The sequence below is a fragment of the Ctenopharyngodon idella genome, chromosome 15 (genome assembly GCF_019924925.1).
Source record: "Ctenopharyngodon idella isolate HZGC_01 chromosome 15, HZGC01, whole genome shotgun sequence".
Classification (NCBI taxonomy): Eukaryota; Metazoa; Chordata; class Actinopteri; order Cypriniformes; family Xenocyprididae; genus Ctenopharyngodon; species Ctenopharyngodon idella.
In genome coordinates, this window is record NC_067234.1 from 16,310,235 (window position 1) to 16,336,241 (window position 26,007).

The 26,007-nt window shown below is 35.5% G+C and overlaps 1 protein-coding gene across 2 annotated transcripts; it reads left to right on the forward strand.

Annotated features, from left to right (window-relative positions):
- The first annotated feature begins 53 nt into the window (after nucleotides 1–53).
- LOC127496115 (protocadherin Fat 4) lies at nucleotides 54–24,678 on the forward strand. 2 transcript variants are annotated; one of them, XR_007925246.1, is made up of 17 exons: nucleotides 54–248; nucleotides 1,017–1,227; nucleotides 3,404–3,748; nucleotides 6,678–7,579; nucleotides 7,675–7,849; nucleotides 8,259–8,439; nucleotides 8,949–9,199; nucleotides 9,309–13,638; nucleotides 13,751–13,852; nucleotides 15,313–15,614; nucleotides 15,725–15,810; nucleotides 15,973–16,146; nucleotides 16,227–16,354; nucleotides 16,449–16,666; nucleotides 17,250–17,523; nucleotides 20,384–21,099; nucleotides 21,178–21,493. XR_007925246.1 is itself a non-coding variant. In XM_051863751.1 (9 exons), exons 4-9 carry the CDS (start codon nucleotides 15,998–16,000, stop codon nucleotides 24,097–24,099), a joined length of 2,127 nt encoding a protein of 708 aa, XP_051719711.1. In that variant the 5' UTR covers nucleotides 12,462–13,638; nucleotides 13,751–13,852; nucleotides 15,313–15,810; nucleotides 15,973–15,997; the 3' UTR covers nucleotides 24,100–24,678. The 2 variants fall into 2 exon arrangements, 1 of the variants encoding a protein (XP_051719711.1); XM_051863751.1 differs by lacking the exons at nucleotides 54–248; nucleotides 1,017–1,227; nucleotides 3,404–3,748; ... (2 more) ...; nucleotides 8,259–8,439; nucleotides 8,949–9,199 and adding an exon at nucleotides 23,852–24,678 and having other exon boundaries at nucleotides 12,462–13,638; nucleotides 15,313–15,810; nucleotides 20,384–21,493.
- The last annotated feature ends 1,329 nt before the right edge of the window (nucleotides 24,679–26,007 follow it).

Consider the following 26,007-nt stretch of genomic DNA (forward strand, 5'->3'; position numbering starts at 1 on the left):
TAGTTGGAGAGGGGGTGTATCTGGACTGGAAGCGCCAATAAAATCGTCACAGCACAGGACATCTACCACCCACACACACACACACACACACACACACTGCACAGTGGACAGAGAGATGGTGCACACAAAGATCTTCAAATATGTGTTATGTCCGAGAAATGTTCATATTTGGGTAGAGAGGTAAAAGGACACGAGCAAAAATGATCAAGTTTGGATTAATTCATCTCATGTTTCTCATGCACGCGACGGTGAGTATTTTTCCCCCGTACAATTGAAAAACTTTTAATGTTTTTGTGAAAATTTTTGTGAAAGTGCTCAAGATATGTACAGTTTACTGAATTTGCGAATACATTGATTTAGTGTGCAATATTTAATTAAATGCACTATTTAATGCATATTATTATTTAATTAAATATATGAATAACTACATGTACACATATAACACATGTATATAAATGTATATAATTAATTGCACATATATATATATATATATATATATATTATAATTATTGAATAAACAAGCGTGAGTTACCTTTCAAGGGTCAAGGGGACTGAAACTAAAAAACACCTCAAGTGATTTTTTATTAAATAATAAATGTTAATGAATTGATGCTTTGAAGTTTATGGTGCGTTCAGCTAAACAGGATTAGAACATTCCGTTTTATTCCCTGAGCCTCTCATTGGATACCAGATTGTCCAGATCTAAGTTGACATTTTAGTGCTTAACAAAGGCAGGTACCTGGGGAACCAAATAAAGAAACATATTCAGGTTGGCGTGGGATACTGTGGTAAGGGGAGACCCACAAGAGCTCTCAAAGCGCAGACCTTACACAAATCAAGGTGTACTGTTGCCGCTTTTAGAAAAGGTCCCTTACAAAGAGCCTTTTCCTGTATGTCATGGGATTTAACGGCTGAAACTGTTCCATTTTTCCCGCTCCACACCTTTGTATTGACTTTTTTTCTCCCCCAGCAGTGGCTAGTTTATAAGTTGATGTTTTCTTCTTTTCACCCCACAGATTTTCTTCAGGTTTACTGTTTATGGAGCTTGCAGCACCAGTTCACCCAGGACACAGTTGGATAATAGTAATGAGACGAAGTGGTTCAACATCTCAGCTCGGCCATCTATGAGCAAATCAGGCTTAGCTCCAGTTCGTAGTAGAAGGTTCACACAGCTATCCTTTTCCAAATCTGTATATTCATTTGAAGTGAGGGAAGACACGCCCCCTGGTGAGCATTGCTTTTCTATATATCAAGCAGTTCTGGCAGGTCATGTCAGTCAAGCCCGCATCAGCTGACTCTCAGGTCTACCTATAGGAATCACAGCATCCCTATATATTAGGCCCATTCAGCATATTACCTTCTGATATTCCTCTTCAAACAGACTGTCATTTATCTTGATTTATGTTGTCTCATTAAATTATTATCATTAAGAACATTAATGATATCTGCAATACATTTATGTTGGTTCTGTTCTGTTTACCCTAATGGGGGTTATCGCTGCTCTCCCTGCTCTTCCTGCTCTTATCCATGCTAGGCTGCATGGATGGGCAGGGAGTTCTTACCCAGAACAGAACCATACCGCCAATCCTAACTGTATATGCTAATTGTTAATCATCTTTGACGATAGTTGTCCTGACAGAAATATATATACAGTCATGGTCAGAATTATTGGCACCCTTGGTAAATATGATCAGGGAATGCATGTTTATCCTTTTGATCTTCAAAAATCACAAAAATCTTACCTTTTATTGAAGTAAAACTAATGAATGTGGGGGGAAATGGGTAAAACATAATGGGTAAAACCAAAGAATATAGTTTTGAAGTGCAGCAAAAGATTGTTGAGCTTCACAAAATAGAAAGTGGCTGTAAGAAAATAGCTAAAGCATTGAAAATCCACATTTCCACCATCAGGGCGATAATTAAGAAGTTCCAATTAACTAAAGATGTTACAAATCTGCCTGGAAGAGGACATGTGTCTATATTGTCCTAATGCATGGTGAGGAGGAAAGTTTGAGTGGCCAAAGACTCTCCAAGGATCACAGCTGGAGAATTGCAGAGATTAGTTGAGCCTAAAAAAAAAAAAAAAATTGCACAAGCAGCAGCTACAAAAGATTTATATTTTGAATAAATGCTGTTCTTTTTAACCTTTTATTCATCAATGAATCCTGAAAAAAGTATCACAGGTTCCAAAAAAATATTAAGCAGCACAACTGTTTTCAACGTTGATAATAACTGAGTATCAAATCATCGTATTAGAATGATTTCTGAAGGATCATGTGACACTGAAGACTGGAGTAATGATGCTGAAAATTGAAAGGATCAGCCTTAATGAGCATAAGAGACTTTGTTCAAAAACAATAAAAATAGTAATGTTTCCAAACTTTTGACTGGTAGTGTAAATATATATATATATATATATATATATATATATATATATATAAACAAAAAAAACAAAAAAGAACACAAATAGCTCAGATTTATATATAAAACAGGACTACACCATAATATAACAGATTAGAGAAAAAAAAAACATTTAAAAAATATTTCATACTAAAAGCTAAAAAACATAAATTTTGATTTCAGGGGGACTTTAAGTGATGGAGGTTTATCACTGATCCAATTAAGTAAAATATTTTTTTCTGGCAGCAAAGCATAGAATATTATACAATTTCTTATAAGCAGATGAAACAATGCGTCCATCTTTTCCATTTCCACTAGCACCAAAACCAATACCTTTGCAGTATGTGTGTTCTGTAAAACACATACTGCATACATACTTTGCAGTAAGTACCCATTTCAGTTTTACACCTTAAACACATAGGCGATAGAGAGTGGTTACAAAAAGTGCCTGCGGTTAGGGGAAATATGAAGTCTATGTATGATTTTAAATTGTATTTCTCTTGTAGAAATACAGATAGAATACTAGAACCATAAAACCTACCCAAAGACATTTTTCCAGATGATAAAAATAATAATCTCTCAATAGAAGACATTTCAAAATTCCTAACTTTATGGTCAGATTAAAAAACTAAAACAAAAAGAGTTTTTTTTTTTTTTGGCAGCAAACCCACCAGATGGGTTTGGTGCACACAAGGATAAAAAAGTACTGTTAAATATACTGCTGGATCTTTAATGTTGTTGTGGGCCTATTTTCCTGCTGGAGATCCTGGACATCTTGTTCTTCAGATACATGGCATCACGTATTCTAGGTTTTTGTGAATTTTTTGAATAAAAGGTCAAAAGGATTAACAATGTATATTTATTTTTATTTTGTCTAATCTTTTTGTGAGCACTTTTAAAAAAAAGTTGATTTTATTACATCCGCCATGTGTTTTCCTTTGATCTAGTATTCTAATATTTCTTTAATATTACTTAAATTCAGCCTTGTCTGTCACCTTCATAGGGACAATTGTGGGACATGTGGAGGCAGTATATAGTGAAGAGAATGAAACATCAGTATACTCTGTTCAGGAGGATGATGGCGATGGCCTCTTTCTTCTCAGTCCACATTCTGGTGAATTCCACTTGTCCCGTGCTCTGGATTTTGAGATGGAACGCTACTACATCCTGACTGCAGCTGCTCAGCAGGGGGACAGTGAGCTCACCAGGGTCAGGGTGTACTTCAATGTGATCGATGTCAATGACAACCCACCAGTGTTCAGCCAGAATGCCTTTTCTGCCTCCATTTCAGAAGACTCACCTGTTGGAATGTGCTTCCTAAGTCTGAATGTTTCAGATCCAGATGAGGGTAATATTGCATTACACTACTGTTTTTTGAAAGAAAGGAATACTTTCAGGATGCATTGAACTGATCAACAGTGACAGTAAAGTCATTTATAATGTTACAAAATATTTTGGACACATTTTAGATTAAGGTCCAATTCTCACTATTAACTAACTATTAACTATGACTTTTGCCTCAATAAACTTCTAATTACTGCTTATTAATTTTAGCAAGGTAGTTGTTAAGTTTAGGTATTGGGTAGGATTAAGGGATGTAGAATATGGTGCAGGTATATATGTGCTGTATAAGTACTGATAAACAGCCAATATCCTAGTAATATGCATGCTAATAAGCAACTAGTTAATAGTGAGGACTGTACCCTAAACTAAAGTGTTACCAATATATATATATATAAATATATATATATATATATATATATATATATATATATACACGTGTATATATATATTATTTTAAATGTTGTTCTATTGAACTTTCTATTCACAAAATAATCTTGGAAAATACATCACGGTTTCCAGAAAAAAAAAAATCTTATGCAGCACAACTGTTTTCAACATTGATTATAATAAAAAAAAATATTTCTTGAGCATCAAATCAGCATATAGAATGATTTCTGAAGGATCATGTGACACTGAAGACTGTAATAATGCTGAAAATTCAGCTTTGCCATCACAGAAATAAATAACATTTTAAAATACATTAAAAATAGAAAGCAGTTATAATTTATAATAATATTTCAAATTTTATTGTATTTTTGATCAAATAAATGCAGTCTTGGTGAGCATAAGATACTTCTTTCAAAAACATTAAAAAATCTTACCGACCACCAACTTCTGAACGATAGTGATCATGTGTTCATAAGATTCTTGTTTATGTCTAGTGTTTGAAAAAATGTTGTTTTTGCTTTTGGTTTTTACATCTCCTTACCCAATTTGAGACACATTCAAGCAAAATGAGGACGTTTTACAATACATAAATCTATTAAATACAGAATTCGCACAATGGATGGTACTGGCCAGCTTTTATTTTCCTTTAAACTCAAAACCTCCAGGTTCACACATTTGAAAAGACTCAGAACAGACTGAAGTGGTCTCATTAAATCTTACGTCATTTCTCCTTTGTAAGCGTCCTGAGACGATGAATAGTGTCCTCTCTCTTGGGTATGCTGGCTACTGCTAATAATGGAGAACCCCCTGTCTCGGCTTCTCTTATTACAGGTTCAAGTTGAAGCATATTATGTATTCCACATACAAATGCACAATGAAATTCACATTTTGTTCCTTTTAACCCATTTAGGAAGTTGTTCAGGGCTATACACAAGCTTTAACAGCAGCAAGAGTGACTAAGATTATTGAGATGTGTTTGAAATGACCCTACATTGGTTCTGGAAAGACATGCTCTTTTTGGAGACGTTACACCAAAACAGTTGCTTTCAGCCTCAGGGATTGAAGTTCTGTTGTTATAACAAGCCTTTTACTAAATTGCTAACCTTTTTGAAAGCAGATCTGATGAATATTAATGTCACCATTGCCATCATCCGACTTTCATAGTTTCATTCAAAGTAACATTCAAAACATTAAAGGGTTAGTTCACCTAAAAATGAAAATTATGTCATTAATTACTCACCCTCATGTCGATCCACACCTGTAAGACCTTCGTTCATCTTCAGAACACAAATTAAGATATTTTTGATAAGGCTCAGTGAGGCCTGCATCGGCAGCAGTAACACTCCCTTTTTCAATGCCCAGAAAGCTACTAAAAACATATTTAAATCAGTTCATGTGAGTACAGTGGATCAACCTTAATATTATAAAGCGACGAGAATACTTTTCGTGCACCAAAAATAACAAAATAGCGACTTTATTCCACAATATCTAGTGATGGATGATTTCAAAACACTGCTTCATGAAGCTTCGAAGCTTTACGAATCATTTGTTTCGAATCAGTGGTTCGGAGCGCGTATCAAACTGGCAAATTCACGTGAACTATTGAAGTTTCAAAACACTTATGGCGTAACGAAGCCTCATTTACTGAAATCATGTGATTTTGGCTCTCCGAACCACTGATTGGAAACAAATGATTTGTAAAGCTTTGAAGCTTCATGAAGCAGTGTTTTGAAATCACCCATCACTAGATATTGTGGAATAAAGTCGCTATTTTGTTATTTTTGGCGCACAAAAGTATTCTCGTCGCTTTATAATATTAATATTGAACCACTGTAGTCACATGATCTGTTTTAAATATGTCTTTAGCAGCTTTCTGAGCATTGAAAAAGGGAGTGTCATTGCTGGCGATGCAGGCCTCACTGAGCCATCGGATTTCATCAAAAATATCTTAATTTGTGTTCTGAAGATGAACGAAGGTCTTACGGGTGTGGAACAACATGAGGGTGAGTAATTAATGACTGAAATTTCATTTTTGGGTGAACTAACCCTTTAATAATTTAATAACGCTGTTAAATCTTAAAATGAATGCTCTTTTCATACTGTACATTATAATGTTATGATGCCTAAATTCACTTTAAGCATTTAAAATTATTTTATTTTTTAGTGTTTATTTTTAAGTTATTCAAACAAACTAGTATAGAATTTAATGACAGTAGTTTATCTATAATCAGACATAACATGAAAATATTTATTGATATCAGCCAGAATTTTAATTGAATTTTAATTCATACTCATTATTATTCTAATTTCTTTGGCTTTCCTTTTTAGGATTCACACCATCACTGTCAGGCCCAGACTTTATGCTTTCAGCCTTAATGGATTGATGTTTATGTCCTATAATTGTTATATATTACTGTTACTTTTTTCTTAATTACTAAGCTTTTGTTTGTTTGTGATTATTAAATCCACCTGCTCAGTCATTAAATTAAAACTATGTTTTATGTTGGCTAATGTAATCCAGGTTCTCCTTTTCTTGTATCCAACAGGTATAAATGGAGAAGTGGATTTGGTGGTGAATCTTGAGAGTAAGTTCTCTGTAAACCAGCAGGGAGCTCTGTGTCTACGAGGGGAGTTAGACAGAGAGACAAACACAGTGTATAACCTCATCGTCCAGGCCAATGATCGTGCTCTGCCCACAGAGGCTCGACTTACATCCTCAATGCACGTTACCGTCTATCTTCTCGATGTCAATGACAACTCCCCGGTCATCACAACACCCAGTACAGTTAGTTTTCCAGAGAATGCACCTCTTCATTCTGTTGTTACGGTCATACAGGCCACAGATGCTGATGCTGGATCCAATGGTGAAGTTGTTTTCATGTTTGAGAGTGCAGAAGAAGAACCGTTCAGTATAAATAGTTCAACTGGGGTTGTGTACCTGCAGAAGCCATTGGACAGGGAAACCGAGGATGTTATCACAGTCACATTGAAAGTTAAAGACAAAGGTGTACCACCGCTGTTCACCTCAATGAACCTCACAGTGCTCATTGAGGATGTGAATGACCACAATCCAGAGTTCATTCAAAGCTCTTACAGTCTTTCAGTGTATGAGGACGTACCTCGCGGATCAAGCCTGCTCAGAGTTAATGCAAGTGATCGAGACATTGGGTCAAATGGGCAGGTGCGGTTCTTTGTCTCAGAGAGCGGGTTCTTGGTAGACTCTGTTCTAGGCGTGGTCTCAGTGATAGACAAGATGGACCGTGAGAAGAGGCCTTTCTACAGTTTTTCAGTCCTAGCAGAAGACCAGGGAGATGTTCAAAGGTCTGCCACAGCAACCATCAACATCACAGTCCTAGACGTTAATGACTGCGTACCTATTTTTTCATCTGAATCACTGACATTACATGTCTTCGAAAATGGGGAAGACTCTTCTCAGCACACCCACCAGGTATGATGGACTCACTTCTGGTTTAATTAACTCACTTTTTCATCATTAATTTATTGTTCAATGATTCATGAAGATGTAAAATATGTTTTTTGTAGATATATGCCTCTGATGAGGACTTGGGAGTTAACAGTCAGCTGACATATTCTATAGAATCAGGAAATGATGAGAGTCTCTTCTCACTTCATTCCAATGGAACGTTCCAAATCTTAGAAGATCTTGATAGGGAAGTGAAAAGCCAATACATGTTGAAAGTTATTGCTGTTGATTCAGGTAATCATTTGCTTCATTCACCTCTATGGCTCAATAGATATAACCACTTTTTGCTAGTTTCTAGGTTAGTTTGCTTTTCTAGGGATGCATGATATATCTGTACCCTATTGGTTATTAGTCAATTTATGAGTATTTAATATTGGATATTTAATTGTGCATGCTTATTTCCTTTGTTTTTACATTTTATATTCATAACGTTAATCTTTAAAATATACTAATAATTTATTAACACAGTTAAATGTAGTCTTTAGCGAAAATCTTAAAATCAATATCCATTTTTATGGTGCACTGTACATTCTGATGTTGTAATGCCTAAATTCACTAGTAGCATTTTAATCTGTGCATCCCTAATTTATTCTGTACATATTCAGTGTATTATTATTATAATTTCTTTGTCCTTCCTTTCTAGGATTCCCATCACTGACAAGCACAGGCACTTTGGTTATTGTTGTTGATGATGTCAATGACAACGCTCCAGTATTTGACAATGACACGTTCAATAGTCACATATTGGAGGATTCTCCTGTTGGGACGGTTTTTTGGAGAATTACAGCTTCAGACTTGGATGAGGGTACAAATGGACAACTAAGGTAATTTGATAAGCAAACTATAATGTGGTCATAATATTAGCATTTTTGGTTTAAAAAAATCACTTATGTTTTGTCTTATATGAGCCAGTGTTATTTTAGTATTATTTATATACTCTTATAGAATTTATTAATATTTTGAATTAGCATTCATTTTTATATTTTTAGTTTTCATTTTAGCTTCAGTAATTTTGTTATGAGCTTTTGTCTTTATATATATATATATATATATATTTCTATAGGCCTATAGCTTTAATTCATTTTTTGTTTCAGTTTTAGTACTTTAACTTCAACTTATTTATTTCAGGTAGTTTCCAAGACAACATTTGTGATTTTTGTGTATTTGTTTATTTCTTTTATTTAGCATTTCTATTTTAATTTATTTGAGCTTTATTTCAAGTACCAGATGCAATTTTTAATCGTTTTAGTTTTAGTTAGCAACAACAACACTCATATGAGCCTGTGTAGTATAATATATTTGACTGTAGACATTTAAAATATTTCACTTGCAGATATTCTTTAGAAGGCCCAGATGTTCCTTTTTCCATCAATGAAATATCTGGAGAGTTGTTTACCGTAAGTGCCTTGGACAGAGAGGCAGTGGCTCTGTACAGATTTCTGGTGACTGTCACTGACGGACATCCCACAAAGCCTCTTTCCAGCTCAGCTGCTGTTTCAGTAAAAGTTGAGGATGTGAATGATAACTTTCCATCCTTTCTTTATGGACCATATGTGGCTAATGTTCCTGCTGGGATAACCAAAGGTGAATGTACACACTATTGTAATGACCCTAATAATATTATCCAGTGTTCTTAGACAACTGCCTTTTAGATAAAAAAAAAAAAACAAATTTTTCATTGTGTATTTTACAGGATCAGTTGTCTGCACAGTGATGGCAGAAGATGCAGATGCTGGATTGAACGCAAAACTAAATTTTTCTCTACATGGCCAACAGGCCCATCTCTTCTCAATTAACCCTCGCACAGGAACAGTGTTCACTACAGATTCTGTGAAGAGAAGAAATGACATCACAGTTGATGTCCATGTGCAGGATGGAGCAGATATGCCAAAAATGGACACAACAACCTTGACTGTCAGATTCCAGAATAACTCATACTTTCCTCGAATTGCAATCCAAATATATAAAGATATTCTCTCCGAGGATGCAGCTACTGCGACGCTTGTGGCTATTGTGACTGCAGAAACATCGAGAAACATACCAGTGTCTTTCTATCTGGCCTCTGGAAACTTTGGAGAAGTTTTTGAGCTTCACCACAGCACTGGCGAGCTTACTGTCAAGGATCCCTTGGATTTTGAAACCAACGTGCATTTTCATCTCGTGGTTGAAGCCAGAGACTCAGGGATACCGCCTTTTTCATCATATGCCGAACTTCATATTAATGTCAGTGACGTGAATGATAACCCACCGGTGTTCTCGCAAAGCATCTACAGATGTGACGTGTATGAGAACTTGGCTTCAAGAAGGGTGTGTAGTGTGTTAGCAGCGGATGCCGACTCTGGAGTGTTTGCAGAGGTGGAGTACTTCATTTTAGCTGGTAACATTGGGAGCACATTTAAAATAGATAAAAATCATGGTAGTCTTTCCACAACAAAGCGTTTAGATCGAGAAAATTTACCATGCTATAATCTCACTATCAAGGCCATTGATAAAGAAAACAACAGTCTTTCAGCCATTGCAACGGTTATCATCGTAGTTCTCGACACAAATGATCACGCGCCCCGCTTCTCACAGATTTTCATCGCAGAGGTTCCCGAGGACGCCCCCGTTGGCTTTTCAGTTATTCAGATAACTGCTACAGATGAAGATGTTGGTCTAAATGCTGTCATTGAATATACAATCATCGGCCAAAATAGTGAGTTCCCGTTCAGAATTGATAAAACCACTGGCACTTTACTGGTACTGCTTCCTTTGGACAGAGAAGATCAAGATCATTATATAGTGAAGGTTAACGCCAATGATTCTGCTTGGAGCGTTAGCACAGACATCACTATATACATTACAGATATCAACGACAATACACCGATCTTCTATCAACCACTTTACACCATCACTGTCCCTGAGATGAAGATGCATGAAGTTTTCCTTCTACAAGTTAGCGCTACTGACAGAGATCTTGGTGAGAATGCCCACATCCTCTACTTCATCGAACCACCAAATGAACATTTTTTGGTAAATGCATCAACTGGGGAAATTTCAAACAAACAGCCCATTGTTCTCCGTGAATCTGAATCTGTAAATTTTGCTTTCACGGTTGTGGCGTCTGACTGCGGCAGTGTTCCTTTGAACAGCTCTAGCATTGTTTCAGTGACATTAGTACAATATAATAATTTCCCACCCTCATTTTTACCCTTCAGGCCTTTGGTACCAGTCCCTTTAACCCTGGTTGTGGGAACAGAAGTGATCCAGATGTCTGCAGTAGATCAAGATTCTCTTGAAATGAACAACAGTGTTGAGTACTTTAATAGTGGTGGCAATGGATCTCTTTATTTTGAGGTAGAACGTAACAGCGGAAAAGTGCTGTTACATAAAACTTTAGCAAATAGTCTTAACATCTTCCTGACTCTTCAGATCACTGTGAAAGATAAAGGCCTCCCTCCTCTTTCTGCAGAAACTGAAATCAGTTTTGAAGTCACACAAGAGAACCTGTTCGCACCACATTTTCCTAACAGTAAAGCTGAGTTTTTTGTTCAAGAAGATTTGCCCATTGGTTCAGTTATTGGGAAGGTCCAAGGCAAAGATAAAGATTTTGGCATCAATGGTGTTATTTCTTATTCTTTTGATGGTGGGAATGAAAATGGATTATTTGCTATTGGACACTCTTCAGGATTGATCATGCTGGTTAAAATGCTTGACTTTGAGGAATCAGAAACTCATCATCTAAAAGTCATTGCCAAGGATGGAGGCTGGCATCCCAAGATGGGGCAACTCAATATCACAGTATATGTTATAGATTTAAATGATAACCCTCCTGTATTTACATCTACAGACTACATTGCCGCTGTTTCAGAAAATGCTTTAATTGGTACCTCAGTTTTGCAGGTTTGGGCGAAGGACGCTGACACAGGGATTCACTCTCAAATCACGTATTCACTTATTGCAGGAGACATCCATCTCTTCTATTTGGACACCAAAAATGGCACTATCACCACTTTAGAGATATTTGATTATGAGCAAAATCAGAATTTTGAACTTACAATCAAGGCCACCAACATCGGCTCTCCATATTTGTTTGATATTGCCCATATACACATCCAGGTCACTGGCCTCAATGAATTCATCCCTGCTTTTCAAAGACATCTATACAACTTCTCTGTGTCAGAGGCTTTTCCACTACAAACCGAAATAGGAAGAGTCATCGCCATAGACTATGACCTAGGGCCTGATGGAAAAGTGTTTTACGTACTTGCAGGGCAAAGTAAAAAAGCTAGTTTTGTAGTGGACGAGCATACAGGAATAATATATATCTGCAAAGATTTGAAAAATCGCCTTAAAAATGATGACATCCTACAGGTGCTGGCAAAAAACAGAGGAGCCATTACTGGATTTAATGTTGATGAGGCATTGATACATCTACACATATTAGATGAAAATGATCCCCCTGAGTTTGATTCAATGCTCTACACCGTAGCAGTGCCGGAGGACATCTCGATTGGGACCTCCATAATTAAAGTCAAAGCAGTGGACAGGGATGTGATCCGAGAATGGAGCAGGTTCTCCTATAGCATTGAACATGGAAATATTAATAGTTCCTTTATTATAGATCCCGTCAGTGGCGTCATTTCAGTTAGCAGTCACCTGGATAGAGAGATGTGGGCCATCTATAACCTGACGGTCATTGCTATTGATGAGGGTTCACCTGCTGTAACTGGAAGCACGAAGGTCGCTATCACCATTACTGATGTCAATGACAATTCTCCCAAAGTTGTTGACCACAGAAGGGTTTATCCGAGAAAACCAACCTGTTGGCACTCTAGTCTCCACTTTAACTGCCACAGATGATGATCTTCCTCCAAATCAAGGTCCTTTCACATACTGGATGATGAGACCTGCTGAGGGTTTTTCACTTTCATCTGATGGAGTTCTCCTCACCTCAAGACCCTTTGATCGGGAGCGCAACCCTCTTTTTCACGTACATATTGTGGTTCAAGATGCTGGTAAGCCGCCTATGTCCTCCACCACTTTGTTTCATATTAAAGTTCTTGATGAAAATGACAATGCACCACTCCAGAGAAACATCAATATATTAGTGAAATATTACGGAAGTTCTTTCCCAGGAGGACTAATCGGAAATGTGAGACCGATCGATCAGGACGAACTGGATGTGTTCAATTGTACAATCAGAAACGGGCCACTTAGGATGTTTAGCTTCCCATTTGGGATGTGTAATTTGTGGTCCTCCCCATACCAAGGGGAGGCAACGTATAATATCTCCGTCGAAGCGAGTGACCAGCTCCACCCGTCAGTCAACAACAGCATCTACGTCAATTACAAAGGCTTTACCAACGTCTCTCTGGACAACTGTGTGTTGTTCTACATCTCTATATCTACTCTTGAGGAATTTCTGTCTTTGAAGTATTTAAAATTTGTCAAAGCATTGGATAGCCTCTTTAACCTACAAGCATCCAAAACGCATGTGTTTGGAATGAAGTTGCAAGGAGATAAAATGCTGCTTCTGGCTGCTGTGAAAAGTTACAATGGTCAGTATCTAACTGGAGAGGCGGCAAGCGGAATATCAAGCATGCATAAAAAGTTACTAGAAGTGCAAAGCAATGTGACTATATCCCAAATAACCAGCGACCCCTGTATGCTCCGTCCTTGCCATAATGGTGCCACCTGCAACAGAAACATTCACATCAGTCAGGAAGTTGCTGTGTTGGAAAGTTCTAGTCTTATATTTGTATCTCCCTATTTTGTGGAGATCTTTAACTGCTCTTGCCCAACAGGCTTTACAGGTGATGCATGTGAACTAGACTTTGATGAATGCTCCAGGGAACCTTGTGAAAATGGGGGAAACTGCTATAATAGTCCAGGAACTTATTTTTGTCAATGCAAAGAGGGGTTTTCAGGACCGCACTGCACTACAGTTGATAATGAATGTCAAACGGTAGTTTGTTTAAATGGAGGAACGTGTTGGAACAGACAGGGAGGCTTCATCTGTGATTGCAGCCCAGGGTATGAAGGTATGGTTATATAACTTGTGCACTGAATAAAGTCTTTTGAGTCTAAAAAGTATTTTTGTGTATCTAGTTTAAAAAGATTTGTTGTACATTAATTAACCACTTTTGTTCACAGGAAGGTTTTGTGATCGTATTGTTGACCACTGTGCTTCCACCCCTTGTGTGTTTGGCAACTGCTTCAGTTTTTTAACTGGTTACTCTTGCCAGTGTCCATTTGGTAAGAGGACATTTTCTGTCTACATATTATTATATGATTCAAATTCTGACCTCAATTTGTGATATTATTTTTATTTGTAAAATTAATAGAATATGTTATTCATAATTCAATTCAATTTATTAATTTTAATATTTTAATATTAACTATTATTAAATTATTATTTATTTTTTATTGTAAAATGAATAATGTATTATTAAATTCAATGCATTACTTATATTACTTTAAATGTTTTTACTTTAAATGTTCTTATTACTTTAAGTAATAAGATTTATTGTTTATGATTAGATTCAGTATATTCATTTTTATACACTACCAGTCAAAAGTTTGGAAACATTACTATTTTTAATGTTTTTGAACGAAGTCTCTTATGCTCATCAAGGCTGCATTTATTTCATAATAAATACAGAAAAAACAATAATATTGTGAAATATTATTACAATTTAAAATTATGGTTTTCTATTTTAATATATTTCAAAATATAATATATTTCTGTGATCAAAGCTGAATTTTCAGCATCATTACTCCAGTCTTCAGTGTCACATTATCCTTCAGAAATCATTCTAATATGATGATTTATTATCAATGTTGGAAACAGTTGTGCTGCTTAATATTATTTTATAACCTGTAATACTTTTTCAGGATTCTTTGATAAGTTAAAAAATATCAGCATTTATTTAAAATAGAAATCTTTTGTAACAATATACACTACCGTTCAAAAGTTTGGGGTCAGTAATTTTTTTCTTTCTTTATTTTTTTTTGAAAGAAATTAATACTTTTATTCAGCACGGATGTGTTCAATTGATAAAAAGTGATGTTCTTTTTAACCTTTTATTCATCAATGAATCCTGTAAAAAGTATCACAGGTTATAAAATAATATTAAGCAACACAACTGTTTTCAACATTGATAATAACTGAGAATCAAATCATCATATTACAATGATTTCTGAAGGATCATGTGACACTGAAGACTGGAGTAATGATGCTGAAAATTCAGCTTTGCATCACAGAAATAAATTATGTTTTAAAGTATATTAAAATAGAAAACCATTATTTTAAATTGTAATAATATTTCACAATATTATTGTTTTTTCTGTATTTATTATGAAATAAATGCAGCCTTAATGAGCATAAGAGACTTCGTTCAAAAACATTAAAAATAGTAACGTTTCCAAACTTTTGACCGGTAGTGTATTCATCGTTAAATATTAGATTATTTTAATGATAATACTTTATTTTTTAACTACATTTATTATTTGTTGTATTTGATATGATTAACAAATTCTATTGTTATTTAATACAATATATTAAATATTTTATTTTTAATTATAAAAGTATGAATAATGTATTATTCATCATTGAATTAAATGCATGAATTATTATTTTAATTTGAATAGATACATTTATGATTACCTGTATATTTTTTAATAGATATATTTCTGACATTCCTATTTATTGTTAGGTGTGAGCGGAATCAATTGTGAAGAGCACAGTTATGGCTTTCAGGAACTTTCTTATATAGAATTTCCTCCACTGGATCCACAATATAACTTCATTTATCTGGAGTTTGCGACTGTTCAGCAAAACGCTTTGCTTTTGTACAACCACGGTGACCCATCAACTTCAGACTTCATGGCCCTTGAGATTGTGAGTGGAAGGTTGTGGCTGTCTTATGATCTTGGATCTGGAGTGATAAGATTGGAAACTGGAAAGACAGTGGCTGATGGAAGTTTTCACAACATCACCGTAAGAAGAACTGGAAATGTACGTGATTCCCATACATGGTCATTTTTCAATTTTAGGAATCAATCAAGCCATTTTTGTGAAAGATTTGTCAGATATTCTGCAGGTATACTTCCCTTTGTGTCTCTCAGATAGCCTCTCTAGAAATAGACAACTGCTCTGCCAACGAACCGCAAGGTTTTTGCTTATCTCAGAATGGTGGCACTGGAACCCAAAGGTAATATTACGTTTAATCTTGCCATTTCGTTCCAGATTAAACACACTAGTACACAATTTCAAACTGCTTTCTTATCTTCATGCTTATGATTTACCATTTTACCTCCTCTTCTTACTTGTTTGTTTATCTGAACTCATACCTCTAAATGCCGTTTACACACAGGACTCTGGAAGTGAGCTCAAATAACATGACGTTTGGTGGCATAAAGTCAATTGATGCCATTTTGCAGAGGCAAATCAGGACTCATGACTTTGTTGGCTGTATGAGAAACGTGCAAGTGAACAACATTGGTCCAGATTCCTTAAAATATCTGGCGTCCCAGAATGTTCTTGATCGGTGAGTTTCAAAAGAAACTTTGTAATTGTAAAAGTTCTATTAAAATACCATGTTTTAGTTTATTTCTTTTTGTTGATCAGATGTCCACGAGCAGATATTCCTCCCTGTGAAACCGCTGAGTGTTTGAATGAAGGAGTTTGTCAAGACCGATGGTCTCACCACCACTGCCAGTGTAGAGATCATTTCACAGGACCCAACTGTGCCATGAGTAATTTCATTCATACATACCGTATCTGTAGTTTCTCTGTTTTTTGCTGTGATAGTTTAAAGTCTTGAAGTGAATCTAATTCTGCTTCTGATAGATTTGGCTGAACAGCATGTATTGTTTCTCAATGGAGAGGCCTACATTGAGTTTGCCATCAAGGAAAGCTACAGAAGAAATCAGCTTCTACAAGCCATTTTGGATGGGAAGGAAGGAGACTCTCAGGGGTTTGACAGTGTTGAGATCAAGATGAGGACTGTCAGAAGAAATGGTGTTTTGCTTGTGTGCTGGTGTCAAACAGCACATCTAAAACTTAAGGTGAGCTCTGAGAGAATTTTAAAGAAATATTCAATACAAGTTAAGCTGATGGTGTGAAAAATCACAAAAAATTCTTTCAGCTGTCTTCTTTTCTTGAGGCACTTAAAAGAGGAGTTTTTGGAGGTTCTAAAAGCAGAAATGTGAAGCTTATAATTTTATAAAAGCACAGCACTTATATTAATTCTTCTTTTAAATCTTGTGTATTATCAATGACCTTTTTTACAGTCATTTTAGTTATGTTGTCCTGACCACAAAGTTGTAGATAAGCGATTTTGTTGTTGTTGTTGTTTGTTAATCATGGTAAAACACATATTGTTTACTGTCAAAACATTCAGGATTGGCCTCATTCACTTCCATTGCATGTGCCTTTGCAGTTTATAAAGAAAAGGAGGGACTAATTTTTTGTGTGTGTGGTAATCCATATTATGCCGTATGCTGTTGCTTTTATTGAACTTTAATATAAATTATTATCGCTGTATTTTCTCTGTTACATTTGTTAGTGTTTAACAGCTAACTTGAATCTGCTGTATCTGAACTATATCTCTTAATTCAGTTAATAACATGTTTTCTCTCGCCTCCTCAGATATCAGATGGGAAACCTCTGTATGTGTTCACCAATGTCACATCTGGTCAGCAGCTGGAGCTCTCAACGGAGGGAGATGTGTCAGATGGACAGTGGCATGTTCTTCAGCTGCGCAGAAGGGGCTCATACATCTCTCTGCTTCTGGATGAACGGCCTGTTGTGAACACCACCAATGGCACCATAACTCACTCGGCATTCTTGGTGGAGACCATTTTTCTGGGCACTGCTTCACTGAGAGAATCCAGAGGTTTCCCAGAGATGGTCCAGGACTTAGGTTAGATTGCCCCTGATTTGTTGGTTATACTGTACTTAAAAACGCTTTCCATTGCTTAAATATTTTTTCATGAGTTCATCCGATGAGTTCATTCTGTTTTACTACGGAAGCCCTAAACGGCCATGGATTATTATTTTTTTCTATCTTGTTTTGTCGTGATCACGACTTAATTTTCTCGTGATCTCGACATAAAAGTTATTTTTACAGTGATTGATTCTGAAACACACTGTACCCGGATTCTACTGTTGCTATAGTAACGAATACAACTTTAACGCGCATCTGATCGATGGATAAATCATGCGCTCTTATATCTTGTGGATATTTCAGCAAAATGTTTACTTCACTTAATAATAAAGTTTACAATAAATAAATACTTATAGGCTAATCAATCACTGTTCAATAAATGTACGCTAAACATTTTATTTGTGTAATTAACATGTTTAATAATCAACAGAGCATTCAATATCTCGAGCGCAGCCAGAGTATACCTTCAGAAAGATGCCAGATTATTCTATAATTCTATAAATTATTCGATTAAACCCACTTTATTTTCCCCATTCGTTTGAAATAAAATTATATTACGTAATGTGTTTGTTATTTTTATTCGTCATGTAGGATAGGCTGTGATATCATTAAACTGTCTTCCTCCAGTTTCCATTAAAAAGAGGTGCAATACTCCAGATTTCCAAAAAACAAAACTTTAATCCAGTTGATATAGGCTAAAACAATCTTGGGAGGCTGTTTGAGAAGAGTGTTTATGTATGTGTGTTGTTTCCAACAAAGAAATGTAGAAAATAGGTTACACACTATCACTGAATTAAATGACATAGGCTATAAATCATATTTCTTATCAATATACATTGAGTGAGTAAAACGAACACTGAAACTGCGATGATTAAAATGGCGTCTTAAAGATACACAATAAGGTGCAAACAGAATACTATACAGTGACATCAAAATTAGTTTTAATAAGCAGTAAGTTTAGTATCACACCGAACTATTGCGGTCGTAAATCTGTGGTGAGTCCTGCAGTAGTCAGAACGATAACAGATACACTTTCATGCAAAATAATCATATTCAAGCATTTAACAGTTAAGTTAATTACTTAACGCACACAATACTGCACAAAATAAAGCGATCACGAAGACTCTCTCTGTCCGAAACTCGTACAGTCTGGCCAATATGAACTAATACAGTAAAGTGGAAATTTACTGCACATCATCAGTTATATTTGGTAATATACTGACACCTGTTGGCACATTTGTGTAATTTACAGCAGAGATTAAGTCGTGATCACGAGAAAACAACTTTTGTTATCTCGAGATCACGAGAAAATAAGTCGTGATCACGACAAAACAAGATAGAAAAAAATAATAATCCATGGCCGTTTAGGGCTTCCGTAGTTCTACTGCTTTTTTAAAAAAATTTTTTTTATTATTTTTATTTCTTTATTATTTTTATAGTATAGAATTTAAAGTTTTTATTTCTATTTTATTTTCAGCTATACTTTAAATTTAGTTGAGTTTTATTTATTTTTTTCCTTACATTTAATTTCTTTTGTGTTTTGTTTTTGTTTATTTGTTTTTTATTTTAGTTTGAGTATTTTTGTGCTCACAAAATTTCCATGTATTTAGCAATAACACTAGTGTTATCTTGTGGCATTTTAATGTTTAATGAAAGTGGATCATAAAAATTTACAATATATTATGCATCTGAAATACTGAATTTAAAATTATTTATTAAAATATTATAATATTATAATAATTTTTCACCACTAGAGGTCGCTTGTTCAAAACAAAGGCGTAGCTTGATGACGCCTTGATTTCGCAGAATCATGGGAGATGTTGTCTACACGTCTACAGCCGATGGAAAGAATCCGATAGGATTCGGGCAGAAATCATATTTATGGATGGGCTAATGTATTAAAGATTTATTAACATTACTGTAGTATGAAGCAGGGTGGGGCTGAAAGCCATTGGAGCGGAATGAGGCCGCTGGAGCAATTGCTAATGAAAGACGAGCGCCATTGACAGTAAACCTTTATAACTTTCAAATGATGTATAATTTGTTATCTTTATTAATATTTTAGATAGTATCTAAGATAGATAGATAGCTCCTTAGCCTGCTAACATGATCACGTCGAGCTAGGCGGGTGTGGTTTCAGCAACCAGACACCTCAGCTCCACCCACTTCCCGCCTCTTTGCCCAGTTTCGGTTATCCGGGAGTGACGTGCGGTGATGTGCTGCCAAGATGGCGACGGCCGCCCCGCCCACTTTAGGCTTTAAAAATGCTCTTCAGAAACCTACGGGTAATGTCACGGACACTACATCCGTGTTTTATACTGTCTATGGTTGAGCTATATAACAGTGATTCTTTTTTTTTGTTAATGAATGTATCCAAACAGTTGCTCACCTGTCTAATAAAACATATATTAATGCGTCTTTGATGTTTCCATGGTTTCTACAAAATAAAACCGTAAATCGAGGGTAATGCGGTTATGATGTCATTGATAGGCAACGCATGGATACGATCCATGTCCTAGTGAAAATTGCTTATTTTTCTGGATTTAAACATTCTTGGAAACATTTGGGATAATGTAAGTACACGAGTCTACAAAATATATAGCAATGTTCTAGTGGTTTTTGGATATTTTAATCTAAAAATATTACATATTGTGCCTTTAAATTAATTTAAAACTATTTGGTGGCCGTTTTTAGTTTAGTTAGTTTTGGAGTCATGAAAATGTATGTTTAAATTTAGTTTTCCTTACTGATTTAACCATTAATTAAAACCGCCAACTTGATCATAAAGCCCTTATACAGTATTTTGCTGCTGATGTTGCTTATCTTGTCTTTCCAGGTTTTAGAGGGTGTGTGGAATACATCAAATTCAACGGCCACCTCCTATCTTTCAGCGGCTACAATGAGATAGTCCAGGCCAGCTCCAGCCCGTCTGTCTTCCAAACCTTCTGCGTTTCTCCAAACCGCTGTGTTCTGACTCCATGCCTCGAGGATTCCTGTCTATCTGAGCCCTGCTGGAATGATAGTGACTGTGGATCTTCTTCCAAAGACGACTACTGGTGCATTTGTCTACACAACGTGTCCGGGTCTTCGTGTGGATCCTGCTCATCTGACGTCGTCCACAGCGAGGCCTGTTCTCAAACACAAAACACCGTCCCCTTATGGATTGTGGCCATCGTTCTTCCCATCTTTCTCATTCTGCTGATCCTGGTACTATGTATTGTCCTCAGGAGACAAGGCAAACTCTGTGAGGGAGAAAAGAAGAGTCATGTCTACCTCATGCCACCAAGCAAACAGCACGGAACGGATAACCTGGCATTCAGTTTAGGTCCTGCTGATGAGCCTCATCCGAATGTCTCAAATGAAGCCAGCAAGCAACCGGATTTGATAAAACCAAGAGATTCGACTCAAGGAGTGGAAAGTTGTACTGAAAGTGGGCCGCCTTGTCATGTCTCAGGTTTTGGAGGGAGTGAACTGGAGTACTATGAGATTGACAGCACATACTCAGATGTGAAGACCCCACAGCTGAAGAAGGAGGATGAACGTGGAGATCAGGTGAATGGCAATCCAAAATTATCTCAATCCATCATGCAACCTCAAACTAATCATGATCCTTCTCCTAAACTTCAACAGAAAACGTCTAGAGGCGATTTTCACCAGTGGCAACGTCAATCCCAACTGTTCTTCAAGAGAAAACTGGCTCCTGATCTGACAGGCCCTCCACAGCATCTCTCAGCAGATGAGGTTGAGAAGCTGAACGCCCCACGGGACCACAAGGGATACCCTCATCACAATTTCAGAGAGTGTCCCATAAAGCCATGCAGAAGCGGGGCGACAGAGACGTCATCAGAGAGTGAAAGTCACTGCTCCTTCACCGGCTCAGAGTTTGACTGTGAGAGAGAACTGTCCCTCATCAGCTCACATGACAAAGATGAACTTCCACCTGAAGGCAAGGACACACTGGCAGTTTCAATTATGACGTCTAAATTAAAGGATTAGTTCACTTTCAAATGAAAATGACCCCAAGCTTTACTCACCCTCAAGCCATCCTAGGTGTATATGACTTTCTTCTTGCTGGTGAACACAATCGGAGATATATTAATAAATATCCTGATGCGTCCAAGCTTTATAATGGCAGTGAACGAGACCAACGAGTATGAAGCTCAAGAAAGTGCATCCATCCAAAGCAAAACGTACTCCACACAGCTCCGGGGGGTTAATAAAGTCCTTCTGAAGCGTTGTGTAAGAAAAATGTCCATATTTAACAAGTTACGAAGTAAAATACGTATTCAACTAAAGCCGGGGTCACAGTTAACAACTGTAAGGCCGATTGTGAATGTAATTTGATACTTACGACTGATCATGTCAGAGCCAGTTGCGTTCAGTCTGTGTTTACAGTCAGCATTTAAAATCATATAGTGTGTTCAGTTCAGTCTTAGAATGTTTCAGCTAGTAGTTAAGTGTGTCCCCGGCTTTAGGAAGAAAGTGTAACTGAAGTTGCATCAGTTAAGCTTTTTTCGTAAGTTGAATACGAAAGGCGTAGGACATAGAGTAAGCGTTTTGATCTGTGAGAGGCATGAAACTTTCTTCGCAAGTTGAATACTGAAGGCGGTCTGGCGGACGCTAGATATCTTTCTTCATAACTTGATAATATATAGATATTTTTCTTACACAAATGCATCAGAAGGCCTTCATTAACTTTATTAAAGAGCCGTGTGGAGTATGTTTTGCTTTGGATGGATGCACTTTCTTGAGCTTTATACTCGTTGGTCCCATTCACTGCCATTATAAAGCTCGGATGTGTCAGGATATTTATTAATATACCTCCGATTGTGTTCATCAGAAAGAAGAAAGTCATATACACTACCGGTCAAAAGTTTGGAAACATTACTATTTTTAATGTTTTTGAATGAAGTCTCTTATGCTCATTAAAGCTGCATTTATTTCATAATAAATACAGAAAAAACAGTAATATTGTGAAATATTATTACAATTTAAAATAATGGTTTTCTATTTTAATATACTTTAAAATATAAAATTTAATATACTTATAAAATATAAATTTATTTCTGTGATGCAAAGCCGAATTTTCAGCATCATTACTCCAGTCTTCAGTGTCACAGAAATCATTGTAATATGATGATTTATTATCAATGTTGGAAACAGTTGTGCTGCTTAATATTATTTTATAACCTGTGATACTTTTTCAGGATTCATTGATGAATAAAAAGTTAAAAAGAACAGCATTTATTCAAAATATAAATCTTTTCTAAATATTAAAAATAGTAATGTTTCCAAACTTTTGACTGGTAGTGTACACCTGATGGCTTGAGAGTGAGTAAAGCTTGGGGTAATTTTCATTTGAAAGTGAACTAATCCTTCAGAGAGGTTCATAAAAATAGGGTGAATATTGCTTTGGCCCTTTAGTTATAATATTCAGAAATAACATAATATACATGTGTGAGATACAAGCAAGGAAAGATGGACATTTGTGTCTTGGTACAAAGGAATTGTGGCCACTCAAGGTTAAAGAAAAAAATTCATTCAAAAAATTTAGTTAATTATATTTTTAAACAAATGAACAGATTTAATCATACCCCTGACCCTTATGTAAATTTTGTAATTTACCTAAAATGTCATCTTAATGGAAAGCATTACTTACTATTTGGCAAATGATGCATTTATAAAACAACTTCTGTCAGAGCCATTCTGGAGATTGTGGCCATGTAACATCCGTTCACCATCTTTTCACACTGAAATTAGGAAACAAGATCTTAAAGGCTGAAGAAAAAAATATTCCAAAAAAAAAAAAAAAAAAAATAGTTAATTATATTTTTAAACAAATGAACAGACATGCCCCCTGACCCTTAATCATGGCCACTGGCCTAAATTTTGTAATTTTCCTAAAATATCATCTTAATGGAAAGCATGTTTCCAGCAGTTGTGCCTTTCTTTGTACTATACTATTTACTAAATATACTACTTATTTTAATATGAGTAATCAGCATATAATGCATTTTTTTAAAAACAACTTCTGTCTGAGCCATTCTGATGATTTTGCGCCATCTAGTGGCCATTTAACATCTAAATTTCACATTATGTATTAGGTAACATGAAAGACCTTATTTTTTTTTTTTACCTTTTAATATTGTAGACTACTCAAATGAAACATTAAGGGACTAATTTAATTGGTTAAATATCAAATGTGAATGCACAGCATTAAGTTTGATTATGACAATTATTGAACCAATACAGTGTGTCTTTGGTTGTGTTTGGTTTTTATTTGATTCTTATTTGACTGTTTCAGCTGCAGATAGGTCCAGAGGACAGTTTATACTAACGGCCCCTTCACCCTTCAAAGACGTGGTCACATCCCCCTCCGTCCACAGTCTCCACAACATCTCTGTCTCCGGCGGGATCCAGCAGCTAGAGAATATCCTAAATCTAGGCGTTCACTTTAACACCTATGCAGATGTGTTTGAGGACATAGCCAGCTTACCGACCAATCAGCTAACTGACTGTGATTTTCATAGTGATCAAGAGGAAATCATTTGAAAGTATGTTAAAAACACAATTTACAGTTCATTTAAAACTCCTTTATTATTTAATCAATGTACTTGTACTTTATAAGGTTGACCAGTGAATCATTTATTCTTTAAGAACTTTAATAAAACTGTAAATATATTATTTATAATATATGGAAGGTTTATGTTTATGTATATATTGCTTTTATCTCTGTGTATAACCAGGGATGTCACTAGGCTTATCTTAGGGGGGACTTTACTTTTAGCCGAACTTGACCAAACATAACATTATTTTGATAGGTTTTACCCACTGTTACTCTAAGAGTACATGAATGAAAATGTTGGGGGGCTAAAATCCTTGGGAAGACCCCCCAAAACAGTCCCCATCCATATCTCTAGTGACATCCCTGTGTATAACAGTGTTTGAGGAGCGTAATAACATTGTTACATTAGCGCCATCTGTTGTCAGATCTCTAACATTACAACATCTGCTTATATCCTACACAGAGTGCAAGTTTCAATACTAAAGGTCAGTTCTTGTCTGATTCTTCACTTTTTTATGGAGCTGAACTATGAATTTTGTAACCATTATTAAAATTGTCAAATAGGAGGTGAAATGTGTTTTTTTGTATGGAATGAAATTGCTGCATGTTGCAGCTGGGTATCTGTTTGCTCTACATTTTATTTACATGGTAATGCATATTCATGAAAATGGAATCACATTAATCACATTAAGTTAATCAACTGTATACATTTCCAGCATTTAAATTTTAGTCCTGAAGCAATATTTACTTAGACTGACATTTTGTGTATGCTACAAGAAAAACTAATAAGAGATATTCATTTATCTGCCACATAAAAATTAAAAACTGATTAATAATAAAAAACCTAATAATAACATATCTTCTTAATTTACTATTTACATTTTAAAGTCATATTTCTTTGTCTTTGTAGTTTGAATCAAACTTATTTATTATATAAATTTATTCCTAAATTAGTTATTTATTAAAGCAATTTTTTTGCTTATAGGACACATTGAGCAGCAGTAGTCAAAGATGCTTTAAAAATAAATAGATATACTGTATTTAATCGACAGATGACCACATTAATGAATAGAATATGTTATCTTGGAAAACTGGTGGTAAGGAGTGAGTTTTGAGATATCATTACAAAATATTTTATTGGTTTCTTATTAGTCAGTAAAATGGTCAAAAAAGCAACAAAGTATGTCATAAATCCTTATTCTGAAACATTTGATTATAGGCAGTATACACTCTAAAAACTTTTACTATGATTTTCTCAATTTTTCTCAAATATTGAGTAAATATTCAGAGATTTATTTAAATTAAGTTAATTAAGCAAATTAAAGTTAAGTAAATTAAGGGGAGACACTACAGGCAAAAACACTGTTTTTTCAGGCACCTGTCAATTTTGAGATTTTGCACTTTTTGGCTTTTCATAAAGTGTTTTTTCAGACTGGTGGAAAGAAAACATCCAAAATACATTTTTAAGTGTATATCTTATAGCACTTTATCTATTTGCGTCTATAGATTTCAATTACAGTAAATATCTTTAAAGGCCATTTTCTCAAAATGAGTTTTTTCTCCTGCTCTGAGTCAGAAATCTCCACTTCAGCAGAACTTATATACACCAAACTTTACAGTTTTATTCCTATCTATATTCTGAAGGCTTTTACAGAGGGATTTGTTGATATATCATTCCTATCCTGAGTTATAGGTCCTTTTACTCAAAAAAATAGAAAATAGATTTTTTAAGGCTATTGTCAGTATTCTCTAATTTACTAAAGCACAAAATAAGATATCCAGAATCCCCTCTGTAAAAGCCCTTTCATCTAATATGTCAACAAATAGAACCAAGAATTTTAAACCTGGACCTTTCCAATTTCCAGATTTTGTTTTTGGAAATGTATGCAAATTAG